The sequence below is a fragment of the Myxine glutinosa genome, chromosome 11 (genome assembly GCF_964187855.1).
Source record: "Myxine glutinosa chromosome 11, kmMyxGlut1.1, whole genome shotgun sequence".
Classification (NCBI taxonomy): Eukaryota; Metazoa; Chordata; class Myxini; order Myxiniformes; family Myxinidae; genus Myxine; species Myxine glutinosa.
Window position 1 is genome coordinate 29,746,114 of NC_136271.1, and position 27,459 is coordinate 29,773,572.

At 45.3% G+C, this 27,459-nt stretch overlaps 1 protein-coding gene across 1 annotated transcript in view; it reads right to left on the reverse strand.

Moving 5' to 3' along the window:
* Positions 1-266: 266 nt before the first annotated feature.
* Positions 267-27,459, reverse strand: part of LOC137436536 (forkhead box protein P1) — a 581,222-nt gene continuing 554,029 nt past the window's right edge. The window contains exon 17 of the mRNA XM_078786516.1: positions 267-4,273. Within this exon, the coding sequence (XP_078642642.1) occupies positions 4,003-4,273 (271 nt within the window). The 3' untranslated portion in view covers positions 267-4,002. The remainder of the gene's footprint in view (positions 4,274-27,459) is intronic.

Consider the following 27,459-nt stretch of genomic DNA (forward strand, 5'->3'; position numbering starts at 1 on the left):
CTGTCTACAATGCATAACCATAGCAGAGACGTCAACTACAGCAGGGAACTGCACAACGACACGTGCAATATACAAAACATGCGGTACAATCACAGGCGACTTACAATTGCAACAACAAAGCAGCTTCGATAAATACTTTCAAATCGCAAGCACAAACTTACAGCAGATGCAAACAGCGGCAATATAAAGTATAAAAGACACGTAGCAATGCTTTCGCTTTTTCATTAAACTTTGTCTACACAGCTGAGGTTTTCTTTTTTCTTTTTGAGGATATGAATTGTACTTTATTTTTTTCTTAAGTCGAGACATATTCAGTTGCCGACGCGAGCAACATCAAGAACGAGAGCCTCTGCATACAAGGCTGGCTTTGCTATACGAACGTCTTTTGAGGTTTCACTTGAATTCCTGTGGCAACTACTACGAGTCTCATCTCAACCTTCTCATCCGTCGGAGATGCTGAGCTCATCCCCACGCGGTCCATTTGTACAGTCGTTTGGTGCACACGTTCGAGACGAACCACGGACGTTCAACAAGGAACGGCGATTGCAGAACATCCGTCGATTTGGTTCTTTTGGTGAGGTACCTGGTATTTTGTACACGAGTCCATTTCTCTAGGCTCGAATGGTCTCCGTTTTCTCCACCACTCGTTCAATTGCGCGCCATTGAATCCTGCGAGCTCAAAAGCTTTGCTGAAGACCAACGGGGGAGGTCAATATCCAGCCAAGCCTTTTGTGCTTCGTGTGTGAAGACGAATACAAGGACACGTCTGGGTGGACACAGTTCCGGTCTCAGTGGTCAACGGGTTGTCAAGGTGAACATCAAAGCATCTTTCTTTGCGACAGGGTTCAAGATTCGGGCAATTTTGCCGAAAATGTCGCCAGGCCGGCCTCTGGATCTATGGACAACAACTGTTTCCTCGACACGAAACCGCATCTGCACCTGTGTGTGTTGATAACGTGCACTTGGTCAGACAAACGGTAAGTCCTGGCATGTTGCAAACACTTCGGTTTATATAGAAACTGAAGCCATCTAGTCGGCGGCAAACAATCATTTGTGCCAATTCCATACTGGCACGAAACGACACACCAAGAAAGAACATCAATGGTTCCATGGGGAGGCCGTCAAAAGCTAAATGCATCAGTGTCACACGCAGCTTGGCATCCATTGCATCGGCGAGCCCTCCAGAACAGCCAAAAATGAGAACGTTTACAAGAGCGGCGTTCCCACTCCCAGGCGCAGGCTCGTTCCCACTCCCAGGGGAAGGCTCGCAGCGAAATCCACACTTAACTTGGCAACGCTTGTGGAGACCCACAACCGTCTCACTGTGGAAAGAAATGCTAAACAGGCGCGGCACTGAGTGGTGCAAAAGACACCATCTCAATGTGCTGCGCAATTTCACGAGTACACAGATGCGGCTAGTGGATGATCTGTTTCGGAGCAGTTTGGTTTTCTTTCTCTGCATCATATCCGATCCCTCATGTAAGAGTTTATAGAGATACCGCAAATGCAGATCAGTGTGTGTACTGCGGTGACGAATCCCACCTTATATACTCCTGATGTGCTGGCCATTACTATGACTACACTGGGGCTCTTATTTGGTCACAACTTTTGGTCCCTTTGGACTGACGGCCTGACAGTACACGCCATACTCTCAGGAATTAAAGCAGCATAATGGAGGTACTTATTTCCTGCCCTGAGGCCAAAAAAAAAAAAAAGAAGAGCCCCATAAAAGAAAACGACCTTCCCTTAGTCCAAATCTGAAAATGGAGGTCCTGGAATGGCCATGGCGTTTGGAAATAAATTTTGACGCCCTGGTGAGCCCAGGGAAGATTAAGCACAGATACGAGTTAAAAATAGAGGTTAGTCTTGCTCCATTTTGGCTCTGCTAGTGTCTTGCATTGCTTGCTGGTATTGAAGGCCTGGAGATTACAAAAATACCCAAAATAAAAACCTCCCAGAAACTAAAGACCAGGCGAGGAAAAATACAGTCCAACTGAAAAAAAACTTGGTTTGGCCTTTTATTACCAGGAGGCTCATGAGATGAATGAGGGCCTAGTGGTTAACTGACTCCCTTGAGGGTCAGCTTTGGTGTTTGCAGGACAACGGTATTCTAAAAGCTTGGCAAAAGAGCTCAGCTTTGGTTTGAATTACCAACTGACCTTTGGTCATCATCATGACTCGCGGTGAAAATTTCAGAGTATATGAACAGGGAAACTGTGACCCAATTTTTTTTTCCTTTCCGATGTACTTTTTACCTCACACATTATAACACTTGAACGAGCACCAGCTAGCTATTCCTTAATGACAGCCGGAGCCAATCTGTGCTTGCTGAAACAGAAAAGGCATTCTCATTAAGTTTGATAAATTGCATCCCATGGACATTGCCTTGAATGTTGTGGAAAAGGATTACCTACTGAGTCGCAGCAAACGCTTATACACCGCAAGCAGGCACTCGACCGAGCCCCTGACCGTCCTGCAGGTACCCCGCACCGTTCCTTTTATTTGGGAGATGTCTTGTTTTTCAAAACTAACCCGACGTGATCAGTTGCGAACTTCTTACCGACCTTGTCCATAAAGCTACGCCTTCGCTGTCGCAGTACGCAGCCTTTAGTATGAATATTTACCGAGGTCACAATTTTTCAATTCCAGGAAGTTCTGTTTTGGCAATTGAAGTAGCAAGCACAAAAAGTTATTTGGTTTCGTTTGTCTGAGGAGTAGAAGATCACAGTGACAAATCAAAGTCAAATTATCTTTGGTAAATCACAAAAAAGTATACTTTTGATAATAAACGGAGTAGATAACTATTCCCATATTCGTCGGTGCTTTTCCGTTGAAGGTCAACTGCATGATTAATTTCAAAGCCAGATGAATGATCATTGTCGTCGTGCTGGCCTAACGAATGGGTTTATCTACTGGTAATAATGAGCTTGTCCAGTTCTGCTGCAATAGGAAGACAAGCTCGAGGACCGATTTAAAACAAAATTTGAAAGGAAACGTGATTGTGGAGGTGATGTGGTTACCAGAGTTTTAGGAGAGTGTGGCGCATGCTTCGTGGGTCATGCGTTCGCTTCTTCGTGTTGCTGCTCCTTCTGTGACGAACATGTACGGGTGGTGTGAGTTGAAGCACATCGAAAGGGGCCAGAGGAGAAAATTCTGAACTGAGGTGCTCCTGAATGCATTTAGGTTTCATCCGATGTAAATGATGAGGAAATAGATTGTTGTGTACTTATGCGGGAAGACAACCATTGGCATCAGCAGCAGCAACAAAATTAGGCCTAACGCATTTGACTAATATTGCTGGCAGTTTTCATCTGAAGCAGACACGCAATTTCCTCAATGGCATCTTCTTCTTTTTTTCAATCAGTGGTAGCAAAAGAGTTGCTAAGTCATAATACAAATCACGGGCAGAAACGTAACAGCTTGCATGGCTGCTAAGGCTGTGACAGCTGGTGGGCCAAATGTTTGCATGCCCTCTCCATCTGTTGCTTGTCATTTATCAGCTTCCCTCTCCTTCCTCATTCTTTCCTCTCTCCCTCTGAAGAGGAAGGAATGCATTTTTGCTGACCACAATTTAGAGTTTTTGGCTGGAGGTCTTAAGGTACGAAATAAACAGCTCACATTTGTTTCAAGTCAAACCCACTTCGTCGTATGGCTCACTTGACCGACTACCGTGGTTGAGGAAATGTGTTTTTCTAATACACCATGCATAAAGGTTTGTTTTTCGTTTTTTTGTCTTGGTTATAAATGTCGCATTGTATTTCCTGTCTGTGTAAAATGATGTATCCATGATTTGGCAATTCTGGAACCTTTTAAACCACAGCCGAGCCTCTTCACAATTGAGTTTTTGTTCGTCTCAGAAAATTTCCCATCGGAGGAAAGGCCCCGCTCTTGAGCACAATTGTACAAAATGGCTTGCTGTGCAACAAGCAAAATCAAACGTGAACTTCTTCTAGAGGTATAAAAGAAGTAACAAAGAAAAGGAAGAAATGTTAGGTGGCTGCTTCACTCAATGTCATCCATCTCTTCCCTCTCAAAATCCTGATTTTCTTCTGTGTCTGAGGCATGCATCGGTAGTTGGAAGTGGCCATCTTCAAGGCCCTGATTGGCTGATGGCATTGGGATGTCGCCTTCCTCTGGGCTTTGATGGGCCAAGGAAAAAGAGTGCATCTCTTCATCGTCCTCCTCCTGGCTTGGGTTGGTTGTCACTGGCAACTGGTTATGCATATCACCAATTTCGTTCTCAAGTGGCTCCTCTTTGACCAGTGGAGGACGGCTGGGGAGGAAAAATGGAAAAAAGCAAAAAAATGAGAAAACAGAACATCGAACTTGGTTTGAAGTAAGGAAAGAAAAAATGATAATCAGGAAATGTAAGCAAAGGTAGTACATACAGCTCATCAAATTTGCTTTTATATCATCTCATTTTACATAATCTATGTTTTCACTTCACTTTATATTATGCAATATATTTTTCTGTCTTTTGTGTTTTATTAGTCCCATACCCGAAGGGGACTATTGGTTTGCTCTCCATATGTCCGTCCGTCCGTCCCACCTGTGGTTTTCTGTACTTTTTCCCCATACCCTTCAACATATTCAACTGAAACTTGGTACATGCCTTTATTATGATAAGCTACAGAACAAGTTCGAGTTTCGGGACGTTTTGCTAATTTTCCAGGGAGGTATCTCCTTTTTGCTTGGAACAAGAGCATTAATTGGGATCGGTAGGGGACATGGATTACAAAGCAATTCTCCCTCTTGTTTATATTGGCAGGATACGAGTGAGCAATCCTGTTGCTCCGATAATAAAAAGAGAATACGTAACATTTGCAGCAAACAACATATGGTGATAACAATGTGACAAAACCAAGAAGAAATGTAAACATAATCTGAGGAATTGTTAAAACCATATTTTTGAATCGTACATTGTACAAACTAGCAACGGTACCCGCCCTATGGGCGGGGCTTCAATTGGGAGGCCCAAATGAAAAGGCAAAATATCAGAAGGCTGTTTTTTTATTTTAAACGATTCATATAAACATCCGTTGAATCATATCACACGCAAATCATTAAAATCTAAACAGTACATGGCGCCCATTTTGAAAAAACATTGAATTCTGCAAAACGGAAGCGGCCGCTACACGTCTTCCTCAGTCACACGTTTATGTGTGAAGAGTGCGCGCCGAATCTATAACACGGAAGCGGCCGCTACACGTCTTTCTCAGTCGCACGTTTATGTGTGAAGAGTGCGCGCCGAATCTGCAACACGGAAGCGGCCGCTACACGTCTTTCTCAGTCGCACGTTTATGTGTGAAGAGTGCGTGCCGAATCTGTAACACGGAAGCGGCCGCTACATCTGTTTCTCAGTCGCTTTGCACACGCTGCCGTGTTACTTCAGAGCCACACGTTTCTATAGGAAGAGTTCGTCAGGAGTCGATCTACTCTCTCCTGTAACGTATAATTTCAACAAAAGCCACATCACTGTTCATATCGGTAAATATTATTCCATCGTGTTTGGAAAAACTGGAAAATTGGAAAACTTTGAAAAATAATATAGCCTATTTTACTCCCAGGGTCCCAGGAATACCCACCCAAAATATCGTTGCGATCGGTTGAGCCGTTTTTGCGGTACCTTCGAACGGACGGACGGACATTTGGTGAATTATAGTAAGATTCCAAACAGGTAATCTATCTTCTATCTATCTTCTTCTATCTATCTATCTACATATATAAAAGAAAGTTTTTGTTTGTTTGTTTGTTTGTTTGTTTGTCTGCAAGTGCTAATCTCCTGAACGGTGAAAGATAGGAGGATATCTCTGAAACAAAAAATGTCGGGACGGGCCCCGGGAAGGTTATAGGCTAGGTGGCGAGGCCAGTCGAGGCCGCCTCGGCCGGGCTAGGCCCATTTCGCAATAAATATTCTTCTTCTTTCAAATTTCTCTTGAAGTACAACTTATGCACTTAATAGGAATATCTGACTGATTGCATCACATGCTTTCAAAATTCTCTCTCGCGGGGCCTGACAGAAGAAATAACAAGGAATTGTTGAGCACGAACTGATACTGGGCTCGAGTCAGACCGATGTACAGAAGATTAAATTCATTCAAAAAGAACCCGGGCAACGCCGGGTGCATTCAGCTAGTTTAATATAAAAGATTCAAATTAATCAGGATTATCAGAACAAGGGCAAAAGGTGGGTCCTTTATTATTATTATTAATTACTATTTAACTATCAGGTGTGTGTGTGTGTGTGTGTGTGTGTGTGTGTGTGTGTGTGTGTGTGTGTGTGTGTGTGTGTGTGTGTGTTATATATACCCAATACAATGGTCTTTCTTACATCCATTAAGTTTCGTAGAAATGTATATTACACGAGATGTATTATGTATATATATATACTGTACTGTATAAAGACTCATGTGTCATGTGTGACCTGAAACCTAAAGAAGCCATTTGGCCAATAATTGATGTTGCACTCCCAAGTAAATATCTTTATACAGTTGTAAACAACAAATCATCTTGATGTTTTACTGAAGGCCAAGTAACCCGATCTTGATCAATTGACCCAACTTGTATATACATCTCATATATGTAAAATATATATACACTAGCGGGGTCACCCGTGGGAATCCCACGGGCATGGACGTGTGTGACATTTCGACATATTGAGTTAGATGCTGCACCTTGTGAGAAACCACCGGTGAAACCACCTGTTCTCACCCAGATTTGGTGCCCCGCCCACCGCGTGACGTGGCCTCCTTGGAGCCTCACGCGATCGGGAGGCGATTCGGCACGTGATTGGTGGAGAGTCGAGAGCGCGGTCGCCATCTTGTGCAACGGACGCGGCTCGAAGGCTCCGAGTGGGAAATCTCAAAAGGGCTTTCCTTGAATCCTCACGACAGCCGAGTTGGGCTGGTCGATTACAGTTCGGTATTTTACGAGTAACTCCGGAAGAGAACGAGTGATTCCCGGATCTCGTAGATTGGAACCGCGAGTGATTGCCTGCTTCGTGTTGGAGCTGCTGGCCGACCGTTCCTGCCGGCCTTGTGCGGTGAATTCCATCCTGTTACCCTCCGAGTCCCGGAGATCGTCGATTGGAGCCGCGAGTGATCTTACCTGCGTCCTGTTTGGAGCGTCTGTTGCCGACAGTTCCTGCAGGCTTTGTGCAGTTTATTCCATTTTGTTACCTTTCATGGTTTTGTGATCGAGCCAATAAAGCATCGTGCCTTACCCCTAGAAGGCCGATTAAAACACAATTGTGTTTATTGAGTTCTCTCTGTCCACTCCGTGGACTACTTGAAGCCCGGACATTAACGTCCGTATTCCGTGCTGGGAACCATTTCACAGCCGGGATCGCGACAACCTGCACATTCAGTTATATAAAATGGTTACTGGTAATTGATCACATCCACAAATGATGTAATCCACACAATTTATGTACTTTACATAACGTTAATAGGAATACATGCCCGTGTAGCTGGGAAATACAGTTTGTTTGAAATAAATCACAAATATCAGAAGAAAGTTTTTTTAATTTAGAACTATTCTCAGAGTTAAACATCACCGTAATATTATGCGTCTCCATCTCCACACACACACACACACACACACACACACACACACACACACACACACACACACACACACACACACACACACACACAAAAACAGACACACACACACACGTACAGACACATATACACACAAACACACACACACAGACATGTATATACACATACAACAACAACATGCATTTTAAGGCCATTTTCCCTGCTAGAGCGGGGGTTAGCCTACATACACATACACACACATATATACACACACACACATATTCACGCGCACACACACACACACACATGTACACACGTACACACACGTACACATGACCCACATGTATATATCCCACATCCCACATGTATATACATGTTTAAAGTGTACGTGCCCTTCCCCCCTCCCCCGCCCGGCAACGCTGGGTACTTCTGCTGGTAACGAATAAAATAAAAACGAAGAAATAGGTGGAATTGGCTGAAATTCGCTCGGTGAATTCACGCGGTGTATTCGGTTCGGCTCGGTTCACTCGGTTTAAAGAAAAAGCGATAATGTCGACATGTTGCTGTCTGTGTCATGTTGGGCGGTGTATGATACTCGTTGGCTGTTGGGCGGTGTTGTGCGGTGATATGGTGTATTTTAAAAAATATATCTCTGCATTTTCCCGCGTTGGTGACACCGAGTCGTTCTTCATCGATCGTCTCATTCATTTTGGAAATGGAAGTTTCCACGCAACGCATGAATTGTCACGATCCTCAAGAGGAATTTGTCTCGTAATCATCAAATGATAAATGGCAAGTAAATTATATTGTGGAAAATTAAAGATTTCAAATAAACCTATTTAAAGTGTATGCGCACATAACTAATAAAAAAAACGAAGAAATATCTCTCGGTAATTTCCTGAAACATATTTTACTTCCGGCTAATATGTTGAATGAAATAAAAACGAAGAAATATATGTCGGCATCATTGTTGACGTTTTTGTGACGACTATCATCAAACGAAATAGTAATATATCATAACGGAAAAGCAAAAGCGAATTTTTAATATATATCGACACATTGCCGGCGGTGTCATGTTGGGCGGTGTATGATACACCATGACGCGATTTTAAAAAATATATCTCTGCATTTTCCCGCGTGTGTGGATTGTTCTCAATTATTGCTGACACCGAGTCTAAAAGTAAAACCATCGATAAAAATGAAATCATATGGTGAGTTAGATTGGAGATAAAGGCGTGAGAGAGACTCAATGGCCTTGAAGTTACAGGCCTTTGAGAATTCATTTCGTTCTATAAACGGCAACTTTCATCGGATTTTCTTCCCGTTTTTTTTCAACCGAGTCTAAAACTATGTTAGCGACTGTGAAAAATGAAATGATTTATCGAATTTGATTTGAAATAAAACTGGGGGAGAGCAAGACACCACGGGCCTACAAAACAGGACTCAAAGCTATGCGAGTTAATAAAATGGTGGATATTTGTTTATAGCCACTCCCAGAATGGGTGGAGCTATGGGTGGAGCTACTCTGCAAACCGAGTAAGCCACACCCCGGACAGACACCCAACAGATAGACAGACAGACAGACAGACAGAATCATCTACGGCTATTATAATATAGATATATATATATATATATACATATATATATATATATATATACAAATATATATATGTATATATATATATATATACACATATATGTTGTTGCACTTTAACGGCCAATATTATCCCACCTTGTGGGGTCGCCCGGGGGAAGCTTGGCCCAAGTCTTTCATGAACCGACCTGGCCAGGCCTGACGTTAGGCAGGAATTTGGAATTTTGGCCATGGTGCTGGTGATACTCACCTACTCTTTACGAAGGACACCATGGGATCTTTATCGTCCACCAACCCATGCTGGCAGACGGGACTCCCAGTTTAACGTCCATGTGAGGGACGGCACACACATTGATGAAACACCGGGATGACAGTTTATAGCTGGGTTGGGATTCAAACCCGGGTTAGATGGCTTCGAGTGAGTTGAGTATCTCTCAGCCATCATTATTTTCCCATTGCTTTTCATCCTCGAATTTATTTAGCCTCCTAACTCCTGGGGATGTCCCCACGGAGTACCGTGCCACCGTATCACGATGGAAGCCAATTGGCTTAAGCGCTCAAGCAAGCGCTCCACCAAAACAGTTGAAGAATAACACGTTTAGTTTACCACCTTAACATTTTATCACTTAACTTGTCCTTAGCATTTGTAATTTTAATTTCAAAAACGATGTATGCTGTGATAAAAAGTCAATTAAACACAGTACAAGGAATATGATGGGTGATCTGTATTGCCATGGCTTACAAACATCGGTTGATAAGGAACCGCTTGCTTTTATTGCATTATTTTGCGAAGCTCTATATATGCCACGAGGCCAGATAAAACAGCAGTGAATGAAGGGGTCTTTATGGTTTCAGTAATACTATTTAGATTTCCCACTGTCTTTCAAAAATCTCAGAACTTTGATTATATACTTTAATTATTCCATGAGAGTAGATCGTGTTTCCATTGTAAGGCACATCACATTATTTTCTTTACACTCAATGAAACCAGCTCAATGAAGCTGGTTCATTTCGGCACATTCCTTAATTTTTTCTTCACTCAATATAATTCTCGAAACTGCAGAAAAAGTTAATTTAAATGCTGTGGCAATTTTACAATTTCTTGTGAAGGGGAGGCGAGGAGAAGGGGGAAGGAAAAGGTGGAGGGGAAGGGGGAAGGGAGAAGGGGAAGGGGGAGGGGAAGGGGGAAGGGAAAGGGGAAGGGGAAGGGGGAGGGGAATGGGGAAGGGAAAGGGGGAGGGGAAAGGAAGGGGTGGGGCAGGAGAGAGGGAGGGGGGAGGGGGGAAGGGAGGAGTATGGAGGGGAGGGTTAGTATTTCGCACAAAAATGTTAGTCAGTGGAGTGACACCCTATCCCATGGAAGTATGAATTAAATTAAAAATTATTAAGTAAAAAAAAAAAACACCAGAAGGAGAATGACAGCCTTGCTTAAATAAATAAATATATACACTTAGTTATAAAAATCGCTAGATATGGTAAATTTTGTCAGATTTCACTCCAGATTTGGACATTTATTTCATCTACAGGATCCAATCCTCATATCCGAATCCAGATTTTGATGGTATGCTTCAATTACGAGTATGTAATGATAATGGATCGTGTTTCCAAGGCAAGGCACATTTGAATAGGTCGAAACAAAATGGCGTCTTAATAAACCAGTGAGTGGCAGTGGGCTGACCAAGATGGCGGGCCGCCATATTAGTAAGGTTTTTTTCAGTTTTTTCTTAAGAGCACCTCGTTAATCATTTTCAAAAAGTGTGTTATAAGTTATAACACACAAAACACCCAATTTTCATCATTGTAATCTGTTTGAGGCCCAGGTGTATGCATGCAAAGTTTGGGGCCGCTATGTTTCATAGTTTTGGAGTTATAGAGACAGACAGACAGAAGGATGGATGGACACTGCTTTTCCATATATATATATATACATATATATATGTATGTATATATATATATATATATATATATATATATATATATATATATATATATGTATGTATGTATGTATGTATGTATGTATGTATGTATGTATATATATATATATATATATATATATATATATATATATATATATATATATATATATATATATATATATACATATATATACATATCTTTATATATATATATATATATATATATATATATATATATATATATATATATATATATATATATATATATATATATATATATATATATGCCTTCGTTTCCAAGGCGTCAAGTTGAGCAAGAAGTGAGGTAGGGGTGCCAGCTCAGATTAGACATCAGTACTCCATCCAGCTGTGGAGGAAATCCTCTTAGATGGGCAGATAAGAGTTCATGTGTGCCAATAAAGGACTTTGCACAACACACGATGCCCAGTTTGTGACTGGCTTTGGAGTCCAACTTTGAAATGTGGTTTGCCCCAGAAAAATCATAGCTGATAGTAAGACCCAAGAGTTTGAGTGACTCAACTTCTTTGATAGGAGTGTTAAGAAAGTAGATGGAAGGGGTTTCCATATGCTCCTTTTATAGAGATAGTGAGAGTGTGAGATTTGTCAGGATTGAAAGACGTATTCCAAGTGTTTGACCAGTTTGTGATTTTTTTTCAAGATCCGAAGAGAATGAAGAGGCTGCAGCCGGTCTGTTTGAAGGATGAGGGACGTCATGGCAGAGGATGCTGTCATCAGAAAAGAGATGTTCGGAGAGATCATTTATCATTTATGCAGGGTCAGAGAGATCATTTATGAAGATGAGGAATAGGACTGAACAATAGGACTGTTCAGAACACTGCTTTAGGGCACACCGGCCTTGACAGGGAGAGAAGAATTCTGGATTCCGTTGAGTGGCACATGTTAGCTACAAGAATAGAGGAAGTGAGTAAGCCATGCATGGAGTTGGCTTTGGGTGCCTTAGGTAGAGAGTTTGGAGAGCAAGGCAGATGCCAGACTCAAAATATGTCTGGAGAGATGGCCCTGATCTCATTCCTGATATTGAGGGGCTCCATCCATTGTTGGGTGAGTAGAAGCAGCATGTTCAAGGTTGAGTGACCTGACTTGTATTCACATTAGTGATCTGAGATGAGGTTGTTGAAGAAAAGCAATGATTTCATATGAACTGCGATGCTGGATTCCATGACCTCGCTGAATGAGTGGAAGTAAGCCAATTGGTTTGTAGTTAAGGGGATCCGTTTTGCACTTTTTTATGTAATGCAGTGATGTTGGTATATTTCCACGCAGATGGAAGATAACCAAGTGCAAATGATAGGGTGAAAAGAGCAGAAAGAGGAAGTGCAAGAGCTGCACGAGAAGGTTTTTAGGAGATGTGAGCTGATTCCGTCAGGTCCAGTTGCAGAATCGGAGTCGAGGGATGTCAGAAACTTCTCCACCTTGTCAGGTGCAACAGACACAGAGTCCAGGAGCAGTTTGGTACAACTGGGTAGGATGAGTACATACAGAGAGCGAGCGGCTGGGGACACATTATTTGGAAGCAAATGCAGAATTGAGCCATTCGGCTTTCTCACGATCAGAGTCTGCGGTGGTGCCATCTATTTTGTTATTCAACCCTGCTGTTGGTGTTTCCCCCTCTCTTTCTGCTGTTTCTTTTGTTTTGTGTGTACCGTGTTCTAGCTCTTCCATGAGCCTTGCCTTTGCATACAAAAACGTCCTCCACGTCACCGCACATGCAAACGGTTACATGCAATTTGCATAATACGTATAATGGTGTCATAAAGTCTAGACTGCATTCCTCTACATTGGTTTTTGTTAACTTTGAAGGTTGTTTAGCAGAGCCTGCTGCTCTATTCAGGTAAAGCATCAGTATTATGCTGTCCGCACAATAAACTTCCCACAAATTAATTTGTCTCAAATTGCTCCACCAACTGATCAAAGGCATACTTGCTTGCATGGCATGTTCATACCATCACGACGCTGAAATTTGTATTTTTGGGAACACACTTTGACACACTCACTAGTCCTCTATTTTAGGAATATAGGGTTGTTTAGGTTTTGCCTGTCGGAGTGTTTCCAGTTGTCCTGTTGTTAGTAATACTTCCAATTGTGTATATGAGTCAGTGGTGAATTTGTTTTCTTTGGCATTTACGGTTATAGAAATCAAATCACTTCCATCACCAGCAATTGTAATGCTTTGTTTTGATGAAACAGTCAGAATCCATTCATCTGCACAGGTTCTCAGGAAACAGGTCAGTAAGATCCTAATTTGCTGTTCTATGGAAATAGAGGCTCCCTCACACACAAGCACATTCCCATGCAATTGCTTCATGCTTTGCTTGACAAGGCCAGAACTTACAGGCACTCGTTGTCCCAAAGTTACGGACAGTTTCCCGACTTCACTACCCACCTTGTGCAGAAACATAGCTCAGAGGTAGTGCACTCGCCTTTGAACTGTCTCGTCTGGTTCATCTCTTGACGGGACTATAAACCGTCAACCTAGCGTTTTGTAGGCAGGGCATTAAACAAGTACGCACCACCCGTCTACTAGCATTAGCTCGTGGATGCTCAAGATCCCCAATTGCTCCAAGAAGTTTTGCTCTCCACTCAACTCATCTCTTCTACAAACTGCTTTCTTTCTTTTTAGCTGCGACAAGCTATGAGAGGACCGCGTTGTTGTTCTTGTTGTTGGGGTGCCTTTTTGAATAGCGCATGCGCAATGCGCATACACTCGGACGTGTGTTGGTATGAGGTAAGAATATCGCGGACTAAAATCGCGATTTGTTTGAAGAAACCAGAATAAATTTAGCAACAAAGACAACATGAATGTTTTCATATCAATCTCGTTTCACAGAACTTGACACAAATTAGGTGTAATTATTGAATAGCACATGCGCATACACTCGGACGTGCATTGGTATGAGGTAAGAACATCGCGGACTAAAATCGCATTTGTTTGAAGAAACCAGAATAAATTTAGCTGAAAGACAAAAATACGCTCGTGCATGCGTATAATTTAATGACTGGTCGAATTTGGTAGCGCATATTGCAACGGATATCTTCATGATTCTACACGTCGCAGCTGGTGACCACACTGTGGTCATTTTTCTCTTTTTTGATATACATGGTTGAGGCTCATTGGAAGAGCTTGAATGATCACGTTGGTTGACAACAACTGTTAGAATTGAGTGATATCAATCTGATTGATTTTTACAGACGAGTACCAAGCAAGAGTGAGTTGCTTTGTTTGTGTAAGTAGTGTTTGACAACTACGCAGTAGTGAAATGGACCCTTTGTTTTCAGCATTAATTTGGAACCGGGATCACAACATGCTGATGACATCAGCTGAAACGTTCCTTATTTTAAACTTTAGCTGCAGTTCCACAACAATCATTCTGCTGTTTATGAAATCTTCAGAAAGCACCGATGAAAGCAGAAATACATAAGAAAATCTACTTTGAGTTAAACAGTTAAATTTTTTGTTAAAAAATAAAGGGACCGTGTACGAAAATGCGGTTAAATTTTACACATTGTAAAGTCACCTTGTGGAATAAGATTACTCTGTAGAAAAATGACAGTTTTATTAATTTCGGTCATTAGCTTTTTGCAGAACACGAGTTGATTGATCACCCATCGTATTCCTTGTACTGTGCTTAAATTTTATGGCAAACCTCTGTTTTATGATCATTTAGTGTGAGCTTTAACTACTAAATAGACACCCAATAAAAATAATAATCAAGAAATCGGGACAGTTTGGAGAAACCTTTTATCCCATATTTTTTTTCATTGGCACCGTGGTTTATATTATGGGTGCATATTATGTGCATCCATCTGAGCTATGAATTTAGCAATAAGTGGGAAACTCAGGATTGTTTCTTGATTATTTTTTTTTTGTATGAGTGACTGTCCCTATTCACCCGTAAAACGGGGTGAATAGGGACAGCCATAAAAATCCTATTTATTCCTATTTAACCCATATATGGGGTTAATAGGGACTATAAGTTGCTTTAAAAAAAAACAAGAGAACACTTTCAACCCAAATATCAACAAATCAGTATGGTTGTCAATTTTCAGCGAAAAAAATTTCCGAACTTTTTTTCAGTTTGTGTCCCTATTCACCTTGCTGTCCCTATTCACCTTGCTGTCCCTATTCACCTTGCTGTCCCTATTCGCCTTGCTGTCCCTATTCACCTTGCTGTCCCTATTCACCTTGCTGTCCCTATTCACCTTGCTGTGCCTATTCACCTTGCTGTCCCTATTCACCTTGCTGTCCCTATTCACCTTGCTGTCCCTATTCGCCTTGCTGTCCCTATTCACCTTGCTGTCCCTATTCACCTTGCTGTCCCTATTCACCTTGCTGTCCCTATTCACCTTGCTGTCCCTATTCACCTTGCTGTGCCTATTCACCTTGCTGTCCCTATTCACCTTGCTGTCCCTATTCACCTTGCTGTCCCTATTCACACCTTGCTGTCCCTATTCACCTTGCTGTCCCTATTCACCTTGCTGTCCCTATTCACCTTGCTGTCCCTATTCACACCTTGCTGTCCCTATTCACCTTGCTGTCCCTATTCACCCCATTTCACGGTACTTCGTATACTCATCGGGCCCATACTCGTATACGTGCACTGTATCACATACACGAAGTTTAGCTTTGGATTCTCACATAGAGAGGATGTGTACTCAACTAGACCGAGCAATAATGTCTATACTCAGACGCCTAATGGAAAGTTATGTTGTTGATGACGTACTAATAGGGCTTTTGGGGATAGTAAAGCCACCTCATTATCTAAATGAATTTTGCATTTATTTATTTATGTATTTTTTTTTTAAGAGTGAGGAGGGGTCGATGGCTCGTAATGTAGTGTGTACACACACACACACACACACACACACACACACACACACACACACACACACACATACACACATACACACACACTAATGAGACAAATACTCAACACAGCCACTGAGCTTGGGGAAAGTGCCGTCATTTCCCAGGATACTCTGGGTACCAGTGACGTCATAATAATGGCGCCGCTTTTCTCACCGCACGAAACAGGAAACTTCCTGCTCCCCATGGATGCCAACTGATGGGGATTTGTCCATGGTCTCTCCTTTTAAATGCGGAGCAAGGAAGCAGCACGTACCATTTTTATAGTATTTGGTATGACTCAAAATGGTCCAATTCGGATGGGTGTTTTTTTAGAAGACACAATCCCCTTACTAGATGGCCATTGGCTCCCTTTGGGAGCTCATCCGTCCTTTGCCAGGTGTTGTTTCTGGCTCTGGCAGGTGTCACAGTCACCCTCCCCACCAGCAAAGGCAGTGAGGGATGTCGGTTTAGTCACCGACAAATTGCAGATTTTTTGCCATTTATTCTTTCCAGCACCGAATAGGTCATTCAGCTATACAGAAGATGGCGCATGATGGATTCAAGATTGCATCTGTAAACACAACTTACACAACCGGCAACAACCCAGGTCTTGTGTGAGAGTCGTTCCCCGGAAACGGTAAAACGTGACAAGAGCGCATCGATCAACATTACAACGTAAGGACAGAGAGACCCAACAGGCCGTGTGCTGTAATATCCGTTTTTAACCTTCTCGCACTTTAACTCTCCCCGCAGTGTGTTGTCAGTGCGGTGGAATTTCGTGGTGGCTTTGAATAAGTAAACATGGTTGGTAATAAGCCCTTGTTCCCACCGCAGTATTGGGCTTGACCTCCGCCACCATTACCCCTTCTTCCTTGTTGATGGCCTGGGAAATTACGTAAAGAGGAAATATTTGTTAATAACACACACGATACACGAGAAAGTGTTATCATAACAATCGAGGCAACGTGGATCCCGTGAGGAAACTTTAAACATGAGAACATATACACTTGGTCTCGGTTGCCATTAACTTTACCCACAGATGGAGTCTTGGTGAAGATCTGAATATGGATTCGGATATGAGAATTATTTAATTTTTTAAGTGATTCTTCACCATTGGGAGTTAGGGACAAAAACGATAGACAGCAGGATATCTCAAAAAGTTGTGGATGGATTTGGACGAAACTTTGTGGAGAGGTTGTGTGTGTGTGACTCCTGAGCTTTTCTATGCTCGCTGACCACATAACCTTTTATCTTCCCTGCTGCTCACCTACACATACTGTTATATATCTATCTATGATATTTTTTTGTCCACCTGTTCCTCCCGATCTCTTGCCAGTCTCTAAACCGGCTGCAACTTTCTGTCACTCAGCGCTTCATTCAATGAGCCTTGACTTCGGTCGTGCAAAAAAAGAATTACATCCATCACTCTTCTATTTCATGGTCTCTAGCCCAACTCCAACTAGCCCAACTCCAAACTAGCCCAACTAGCCCAATGGAATTGGATGGAAATGGAATGATTTGATGAGGAAATTGAAAAAAAGCCTTTTAAATAGGAAGAAAAACAGTGTGTTGTAATAAACCACTGAATAAAACACTGCAGGGGAAAGTTTCAACATATTGTTGCGAATATGGAATTTGGCCTCCATATCCGCTTGTAAATATTCCCCTATTTTCCCCAATACTCCCCAACTATCCCCAATCCCCCATTCCCTAGTCCCATTGTCTGTAAACAACAATCAGTAGAGCCGACCTTCCCCTTATTCCCCCATTAAATGTCGTGCCCAGGTCCACCGCACCACACGTAGACAACTTTCGGACATCTTGCTAGTTATTCTTAGTCTATGTCAGTTAAGGCCTCGTTTCCATTAATTATGACTCTTCGTTGCACCAGAATGTGATTATATGGCACCAGTAGTGAGTTTAGGACCTTTCCCATACCTCCTCCCATCTTCTTCCCCGTCTACAACAACAGAGGGGCACGGCGCTGCACGGGGGGGAGTGTGCGTCCTCCCACCGGCTCGGTTAGCCGCCATCGACAATGCGCTCCAGACAACGCGCTCCAGACCATGCGCTCCACGGGGTTACCACAAAGGGGCTCCTTGTCAGCTCCTCGTCAAGGGCGGAGCCGGTAACCCCCCCGCACGCACCCAATGAGAAGCAACGTGCCGATTCCACGAGGCGGAGCTAACGAGCCGAGGGCGTGTCACTCCCCGCCGGATATACGCAGCCCCGCGCCGGATGTGACGTGAGATGCGCCCCCAGCTTGAGACGAAAAGACGCCACTTCGAGCGCTGTGCAACCTTCCGCATCTCTGGACCGGACCGGGTCGATCCTGCCCTGAGCCCAGGAGGACCTGGAGCCATCGACAACCGCTTTCCTGCCATCAACCCCCGTGTGAGTCAGCCTTGTCCCGTTTGCCTGTCGTCTGTTGGGGAATAATATAAGATTGTGTCTAAGTGCTTGTCTTTCTATGTTGTACCTCTCGTCCCTGTAATCTGACCTTCCGCACGAATATAATCTCCTCCGGAGGTCTTGAGAACCGTATCCCTGGTGTCTGTCATTATAATTCAGCCGTGTGTCTTCTTTTTCCTTATTGAGCCAGCGTGGCGCGGCTTCGTCAACGTTCGAGTACAATCGGGTAATTTGTGCGGACACGACGGCCATTCCGCTCGGCCCACCTTAACATCAAAGTCGTGTCTGTAACAATTGGTGTCGAGGAGTGAGATTCGGACCCGGGACTAAATTAGTTAGGCCCAAATTTTGGGAGGGAAAATCGAGCCGGAGCGCGTACGGCGCTCGACCAAATCGATCCGGAGCGCGGTCCCGCGGTTACTGCGCTCGACGAAATTATAACAGCAAAATTTGGATTGGTGTTACGAAACTCGAATTTTGAAAGTCGCGCTATGGCGGATCAAGACGGCTGGGGTCCGGTAGGGGAGAGTGAAGCAGGGTCGGTCCAGGACCAAATTGAGGGACGCGAGGAGAGCGAAGCAGTGAGGGCGGCAGGGTCGCAAAATAGCGTTGTCACGCACGAGGTGGCCACGGCGTCCACGCCCGCGGCAGCGCCCCTGGTGGATTCGAACCTTTTCCTCCTGCAAATGAGGGCCCTTATGGAACAAATGGTGGGAATGAGGGCTGATAGTGAGCGGTTGGGAAACCAAATGGGGGTAATGGGGAACCGGATGGATGCTCAGAGTGAGCAATTGGGGGTAATGGGGAACCGGATGGATGCTCAGGGTGAGCGATTGGAGGGCCAAATGGGGGTAATGAGGGACGAAGCGAGGGGTACCAGTGAGGGATTAGACAATAATTTTAAGGGATTAGACAATAATTTTAAGGGATTAGACAATAATTTTAAGGGATTAGACATGAAATTTGGGAAATTAGACGATAGATTAGGGGAAATACAGGAGGGGTTAACGGGGGTAGAAAACAGAATGGCCGCTCAAGAGAATCAAATGGAAGGGATGCAAAAAGGGTTAGAGGGGTTAGAAAACACCATGGAAGGCAAATTGAGGGACATGAGGGACCAAGCGGAAAGGGAAGTTAACCAAATGGGGCAGCAGATAGAGGGGGTCAGAATGGGGGTAGAAGCCAAACTGGATGCTCACAGGGAGGAAATGGAGCAGATGAGGGTGGCATCTGGGCAGGAGATGCAAGTGATGGGAGAAGAGATCAGAAGAGGAGTGAGTGAGGAGGTCGGAGGAGTGCGCGAGGAGGTGAGGCACTGTAAGGAGCACATGGAGAAGGAGGTGAGAAAGGGGACTGTAAAGTTACAAGGGGGCATAGAGGACCTGACGCAGGAGGTGGAGCAGCTGACGGTGGGACAGACGGAGTTAGTGGAGCAGGTTCAAAGGAACACTGCGGTATTAGGAGGTTTAAAGGCGACACAGAAAGAACTAAAAGATGACTTGGTAGCGACGAAGAGGGAATGTCAGATGGTACGTGAGGGACTGACAACGAGGTTGGACGAGGTGATAGAGGTAATGGAGACGAAGGACCGGCAGGTGAGGACGCACCTGGAAACGGTCAAGGTAGCCTTAGAGGATGAGCTTGAGGAGACGTACCGGGGAATAAAAGAGGTGAAGCACAAATTAGAAGAAGTGGAAGAAGGGATGAGCGAAATTAAGAAGCGACGGAGAGGGGATAAGAAAGAGATAAAAGAGGAGATAAAAGAATTGGTCCAAAGTCTGTGTTTGGATCGTGATGATGTGCTCATTAACCGGATGAGGGATTCGCAGGTGATGGAGGAGAAGCGAAGAGGAAGAGGACCCGGTGTAAGTGGTGACCAATATGGTCGTGCGTATGATGCGCCAGGGGATTTAAGAAGCTTGGGGGTCGAGATAGACCCGGGTGTTCGTGAGAGGCCGTTGGTGAAGTGTGCGACAGGTCTGGTGTGCGAAAGAGGAGGTGTGCGAGAAAGTCCGACTCTGGGGTGTGTGAGGAAAAAGTGTCTGCCAAGGAGTGAGGGTGCTGGCGAGAGTGAGTCGGTCGTAGCGTGTGTGCGAGGGAGCACATGGAAGCGCGGTGTGGTGAGTGTTGCAGAGGGTGTGACGGGAGAGTGTGCGCAAGAGTGTGCGCGAGAAAGGTGTGTGACGGACAGGTGCATGAGGGAAGAGTGCGCTGTCAGAAGTAAGGAAGAGTGTCCACCTGTGGTGAGTGTTACAGAGGGTGTAACTGGAGAGTGTGCGCGAGAAAGGTGTGTGACGGACAGGTGCATGAGGAAAGAGTGCGCTGTCAAGAGTAAGGGTGAGTGCGCTGTCAGGAATGGAGGTGAAAGTAGTGAGAGTGACAAGGAGCGTGAGTTAGTTGTGACAGGTGAGCGAGGATGTACACCTGGGATGGAAGGATGCACACCTGGAATGGTAGAGCGTGAGTGGGAATGCACGCTGGAGTTGGTGGTGAGGCACATGGTTGGGTGTGCGAATGAGGGCACACCTGTGATTGTCACAGAGGAGGTGACCGAGGAGGGGGCGCGAAGCGGTGTATTGGTGAGGTGTGCGAGCAACGAATGTGTGCCAAAGTGTTCGGTGGTCAGGTGTGTGACCAAGGCTGTGAGTGGAATGGGTGTACCTGGGTGTGTAAGGAAAGGTACGAGGAGCATGGGCACGGCGGGATGTGTGAGCAAGGAACGGGCTGCGGGGTGTAAGCGTCCAGGTGAAGCATCGACGTTAAACGGGTTAGAGGTTAGAGCGACTTTTAGCCGAAGCGGGCCCTCGGTGCGTGCTGGGCCTCGCTTTGAACGGCCGCGTCCGTGCTCCACTAGGCGGAGCTGGCAGCCCGATAGAAAGGGTCGTTATGGCGACCACGTTTTGTTGAGGCATGCCGGCAGGTCGAGATCGGGACATTGGATGGCTCCACGCCGAGGTGATGTGTGGGATCTCGGCACGGGTAAACCCCCGTCCCTGCACCGAGTACCGGACGCATCCAGCCGCTGGCACAAAACAACCAGCATCCATTGCTTGGCTTTACGAAGCCGGGCTTTGGACAGGGATTGGCGCACCGAGAGGTATTAGTGAGTCGACTGGGTGATGAGGTTAGTGTTTTGGACCCAAAATTAGAGAAAAACAAAATTTGATGATTGGCAAGGGATTGGCAGTAGTGATTGGCAGATGATGGGTGGTGATTGGCAAATTTTTGATTTGTTGAAATTTGATGTGCAAAATTGGTAGTGAGAGACCCCCGATGTGGTGGGATGGCATCGCTGCCACCCTTCCCATGTGGGGGGGCAAAGGAGCTATAGTTTATGGGGTGTATGGCAGTGAAAACTAGCCCGGGTGGGTTAGGTTATATGGATAGGGCCCTAGAAGATGACATTAGGTAACGTTAAGTTTAGTTAGTGACTGATACCTGTAGTGGGGACGCAGGTAGATTAGTATGGATGATAATGACGAGGGAGCGCAATAGTTTAAAGGGACGACTGGGAAGCGCAAGTTTCAGAAGGGCGTAGTTAGCTGAGATGATGCTGTGTGTGTGAGAATTGAACAGGTGTGATTGCACAGGTGTGCAACTGAACAGGTGTGATTGCACAGGTGTGCAACTGGACAGGTGTGATTGCACAGGTGTGCATCTGGACAGGTGTGTGGAGCAGTGTATGAGTAGTGAGTGTTGTGGGTCAGCGCGAATGCGCTTGGGGAGAGAAGGGTGCAGGTGGCACCAAGTGTGAGAGCACAGGTGTGCAAGTACAGGTGTGTGGAGAGAGTTGGAGTAAGTGGTACGGAGTGGTGTGCATGGTGCGAAGGTGTGGATGGGGGAAGAGTGGACCCCTTTCACGAATACCCGGGGCGGGTAGTGTAAGTGTTAGGTAGAGGGTGCAGGTAAATTGTGGTTGGATATTGGCATTTGTGGTGCGGTTGCAGAATGGTATTGTGGATGGGTGCATTAGTGTTGTGGAAATGGCTGGGCGTGTAGCCTGTTAGTGTGTGTAGTTGGTTGGGCACTCCACCACTGTGAGGATGTCGGCCAGGTGAGGCCGCAGGTGGGCTCTGGGAGCCGGTAGTTGTGAGTGGGTGCCTGAGGATCCCGGGTGTGGATCGGGCAGCCCCGTGCCAGAGAGGGCACCGAGTGGGGAGAGTGCCAGAGGGCCTTCCCCAGGTAGTTAGGTTAGGGTAAGGAGCAGGTAAGCTCGGAGGCAACTGCAGTGGTGGAGGTGTGCAGGTGGGTAGACCCACTGGGAGAGGTACACGCCACAGCCCAGAAATTGTACGAGGGCACCGGGAGATGAATCGGGGGAGTGAGACCCCAAATTGAAAAGCACCACAGTTTGGCCAATGGGAATTGGTTTTTAGAACCCATAGTGTAAGAGGGCCAATGGTTTGGCCGGAGAAAGACCCCGGGTAGTGTAAAGTTGTTAAAGTCATTTAGGAGATAGTTAGGATTGATGAACCTGTCGCACCATACGCAGCCACTTACCTGTGGTGATGATGATGACTCCACACCTGTGTTTTCTTTGTTTTGTTGCAGGAGATGAATTGCTGTGTGGATTTGTGAGACGCATCACGACGTGGATGAGACATTGGGGTGATTCCATCTCTCCCTCCCTAGGAGGGACTGATGATGAATTGGTAATGGCAAATTTTGATGTTCAGTTGGAGATGGCAAATTTTGATGAGAGTTGAGAATGGCAAATTTGATTGGTTAGGAGGGAGAGAAGACGAATTTGGTATATGGGAGGAACGGGGAAGACAGTAGGGATGTTTGTTGATTTGTAAAGTAGATGTTTATGGGTAGTGTTGTGTTGTGTGGATACAGTAAGGGGTAAGGGAGGGGCCATGTAGGTTACCTGGTGGGGGGGGGGGGGGCGTACGATAGGAACGTACCTGTCTCACCTGGTTCCCATGTGCCCCCAGTGTGCATTACCTTACATTGCGTGCACTTTTGCGCCCTTACCACCTTACTCACTTGTCTGCTTCTTTTGTCTCCCACCTCCGAGGATCTGGCTTTGGGGTAGAGAGAGAGGAGAGAGAGGTGCTGGCTGCGCAGTTGTGGGCCTGCACTTTCGCTGTTTGCTGCCGGGATCGATACACCATATGGACCGCAATGTTTGTGGCCACCCACAATGGACCGCAGTTCGTTTGCGGCCAAGCACCACCCGGGGATGGACCTATGGGTCAACGTGGCACCTATGCCATACAGGTGAACCACTTTTAGTTAACACCAAGTGCACCACAAGAAGAGCAAGAGACACCTGCAGGGTTAGGGGTTGTCGAATTTATTTTTATTCCAATGAACAATGGTGACTGCACCGGATGGTGCTGACTGTGTGGTGGGGTGGTGCTTTTGATGCTGGGAAAGGGTGCTCTGCACGTTATTAAAGGCCGTCGGCCACAGAGCACTCGTGGGTTGGTGTATCGATGCTGGCAAGCGCGCTCTCTTTATGCATAACATCTGCATGTGTTCCTCCAAAAACAGGTCCTGGATCGTAGTGTAAATAGCAGCGTAGTCGTGTAAATAATGCTCCCTACCGGCTGTATGTTTAGTTTGCGAATTCTTTCCGGATTCGGTTATCCTGTGGGTGTGTTTCTGTGAGGAGAAGGGTGCAACGTCGCAGGGGGAAATATTTACTCATTTGTGAATATCTGTAAAACTGTCGCACTCAGGGTAGAGTTAATAGTAGAGGGAACTACATTGCGTGCCACACTAAAGTAGGTAAAAATTTATCGGGTCGGGACGCCCCGAGGGTAGAGAAGGGTGCAATGTTGCGAATATGGAATTTGGCCTCCATATCCGCTTGTAAATATTCCCCTATTTTCCCCAATACTCCCCAACTATCCCCAATCCCCCATTCCCTAGTCCCATTGTCTGTAAACAACAATCAGTAGAGCCGACCTTCCCCTTATTCCCCCATTAAATGTCGTGCCCAGGTCCACCGCACCACACGTAGACAACTTTCGGACATCTTGCTAGTTATTCTTAGTCTATGTCAGTTAAGGCCTCGTTTCCATTAATTATGACTCTTCGTTGCACCAGAATGTGATTATATGGCACCAGTAGTGAGTTTAGGACCTTTCCCATACCTCCTCCCATCTTCTTCCCCGTCTACAACAACAGAGGGGCACGGCGCTGCGCAGGGGGGAGTGTGCGTCCTCCCACCGGCTCGGTTAGCCGCCATCGACAATGCGCTCCAGACAACGCGCTCCAGACCATGCGCTCCACGGGGTTACCACAAAGGGGCTCCTTGTCAGCTCCTCGTCAAGGGCGGAGCCGGTAACCCCCCCGCACGCACCCAATGAGAAGCAACGTGCCGATTCCACGAGGCGGAGCTAACGAGCCGAGGGCGTGTCACTCCCCGCCGGATATACGCAGCCCCGCGCCGGATGTGACGTGAGATGCGCCCCCAGCTTGAGACGAAAAGACGCCACTTCGAGCGCTGTGCAACCTTCCGCATCTCTGGACCGGACCGGGTCGATCCTGCCCTGAGCCCAGGAGGACCTGGAGCCATCGACAACCGCTTTCCTGCCATCAACCCCCGTGTGAGTCAGCCTTGTCCCGTTTGCCTGTCGTCTGTTGGGGAATAATATAAGATTGTGTCTAAGTGCTTGTCTTTCTATGTTGTACCTCTCGTCCCTGTAATCTGACCTTCCGCACGAATATAATCTCCTCCGGAGGTCTTGAGAACCGTATCCCTGGTGTCTGTCATTATAATTCAGCCGTGTGTCTTCTTTTTCCTTATTGAGCCAGCGTGGCGCGGCTTCGTCAACGTTCGAGTACAATCGGGTAATTTGTGCGGACACGACGGCCATTCCGCTCGGCCCACCTTAACATCAAAGTCGTGTCTGTAACAATATTTAAACGAAACCGTGAAAAACAATCTGGGAATCTGGGTTGGGCTAGTTGGGATCCCTGGTGTTGGGCTAGCGGCTAGGGTGCCGGCTTAGGATTCCTAGGATCCTGGGTTCGAATCCCGGTCAATCGCTGAATTAACGCCAGGGGGGTTGACTCAGCCTGTCATCCTTCCGAGGTCGGCAAATTGAGTACCAGTTCACTGGTAATTCCCTGCTTGTCGTTAAAGGCGGCAAAAAGGGTTGGCGTCAGGAAGGGCATCCGGCCGTAAAACATTGCTTCAAAAAGGGGACCGAAAAACAACAACAACCACAGTTCCCGAAAAAGGCCAACCCCCGCTTGCGGGGAAAAATGGCCTCTAAAGGTGTTTTTTTTAAATTTTTTACTCTTCTATTTCAACCAAACACACTTACCATTCATTCAATTGGATTAATGCAAAACCCCATTTTTCACTGCTGGCCAGGTTTATATATATGACAACGGAACTTATGTTTAAACTAAACCACGTGAGTTACAGTACTCGTACATCCAACTTGGTGTTCTGCAATGTCTGGCTTGCTCCATATCAGAACAGCAATGTTTCCATCGGATTTGACTCTGATGCGGTTCGAGCTGACAAACAAGCAGCTCAAAAGGAACCACGTGATTGAGAAGCTATCCCCGTGACCCCAAATTGATGGATTCAAGAATAAATCCTGTTGCCTCTTACATGCAACACAAGTGCTCTTATGAGCAAATCCCCACTTTACACATATTGCCTTAAAGCCTAACAATACATAATGTAATGCAAAACGGATGTAATGCAAATGCAAAAATGCAAAATGGCAAATTTCCTTCCACTCTCCACATTTGCTCTATACGTGCCCCCATCCAGTCATTCTTTTTATTTCTATCTATTCCCAAAATCGTTTTCCTTCTATCACCTCCCAAATGCTCCGCTCAATCTTCCCCGACTCCTCCTTCCCCTCCTCTGCCTTTTTCTCAATTTTAGTTTTCTCAATCTATTCCAACAATCCTCTCACTCCCTTCACTCCTCCACAGTTTAAGATGTGAAAGAATATGTCAACAATCATCATGTGTGTCTTTTTTCAACAAAATAAAAAAAATAAACACTAATCTCAAAAGTGCTTTGCACTCAAAAGTGCAAAAGTGCAAAAATCTCAAAAATAAACCAGTTTTTATTTTCTCTAACATTGATTTTTTTTTTTTGTATACAAGATCGAGGCTCATGTAAGAGCCTCGATACATACAATACAATAAAGAGCGGACGACAAGATGGGGAGAGAGAGGGAAGCGCACAAGTACAACAGTAGAGAGCAGGGACATCGGGAGATCTGTGGGAGGGAGAGGGATTGGGGGGAGGAGGCATGGGAAGGCAGGGGTGGGGGGGGGGGGGGGTGGGGTCGGAAAGTATAAAACACATGGTCACTGATGGGAACTTCCAGGAAAGAAGTCGGTATTTCAAAAAAACATTTACCATGGATGCTCATGGAGGATTTTATACACAAACACAGATGGGACAAAGACATTGAAGGACATCGGTGTACTTTTACATTACAGAGACATCAGTAAGACAATGGACAAGCACGTATGTTATAGGGGGAGTTGAACCTGGGTGCATCCATCATGAGCCAGTTTGCCCAAGGGGAGCACGAACAGGCCAACTCTTCAATGGCCAATCATAAATGTCAGAAACTCTCCTTAAGCCAAATACCCGGCAACATAAAATACCCAGGATTGGTACTCTAGATGTGCCACTCTTGTCAAGACAAATTCCATAAGAAGCCTACGCCAAATTTTAATTCAATGACAGAGATTGCCGAGTGGTGAACCCTTGCAATTTTGACAACAATTGTACTCTATGAGCTCCTCCATTTACCATGGATGTGTGTGCAGAAAACAAAATGGAACCCGCGCGTTCACAAAAGTAAACGACTTGACTTAACGACTGCTCAAGTATTTCCAAAAAGCTTAATTTGCAATCGATATAATACTAGTACCCGACTGCAAAGCCGCAATGAGCCGGCGAAGCCAAAGCCTCTTGCCACTATTTTACCCATCACTGAGGCATCAGTAGGTTAGGTAGTTGGTAGTAGGTAGGTGTAGTAGGTACCGTCGGTGTAGTAGGTGTAGTATGTGTAGTAGGTACCATTTGCATTCTGGATGAGATTAAAATTGATAAAATTTACTTTTTGATTAATTCGGTGAATTCCGTCTCAACTTCGGATATTTCCGGCC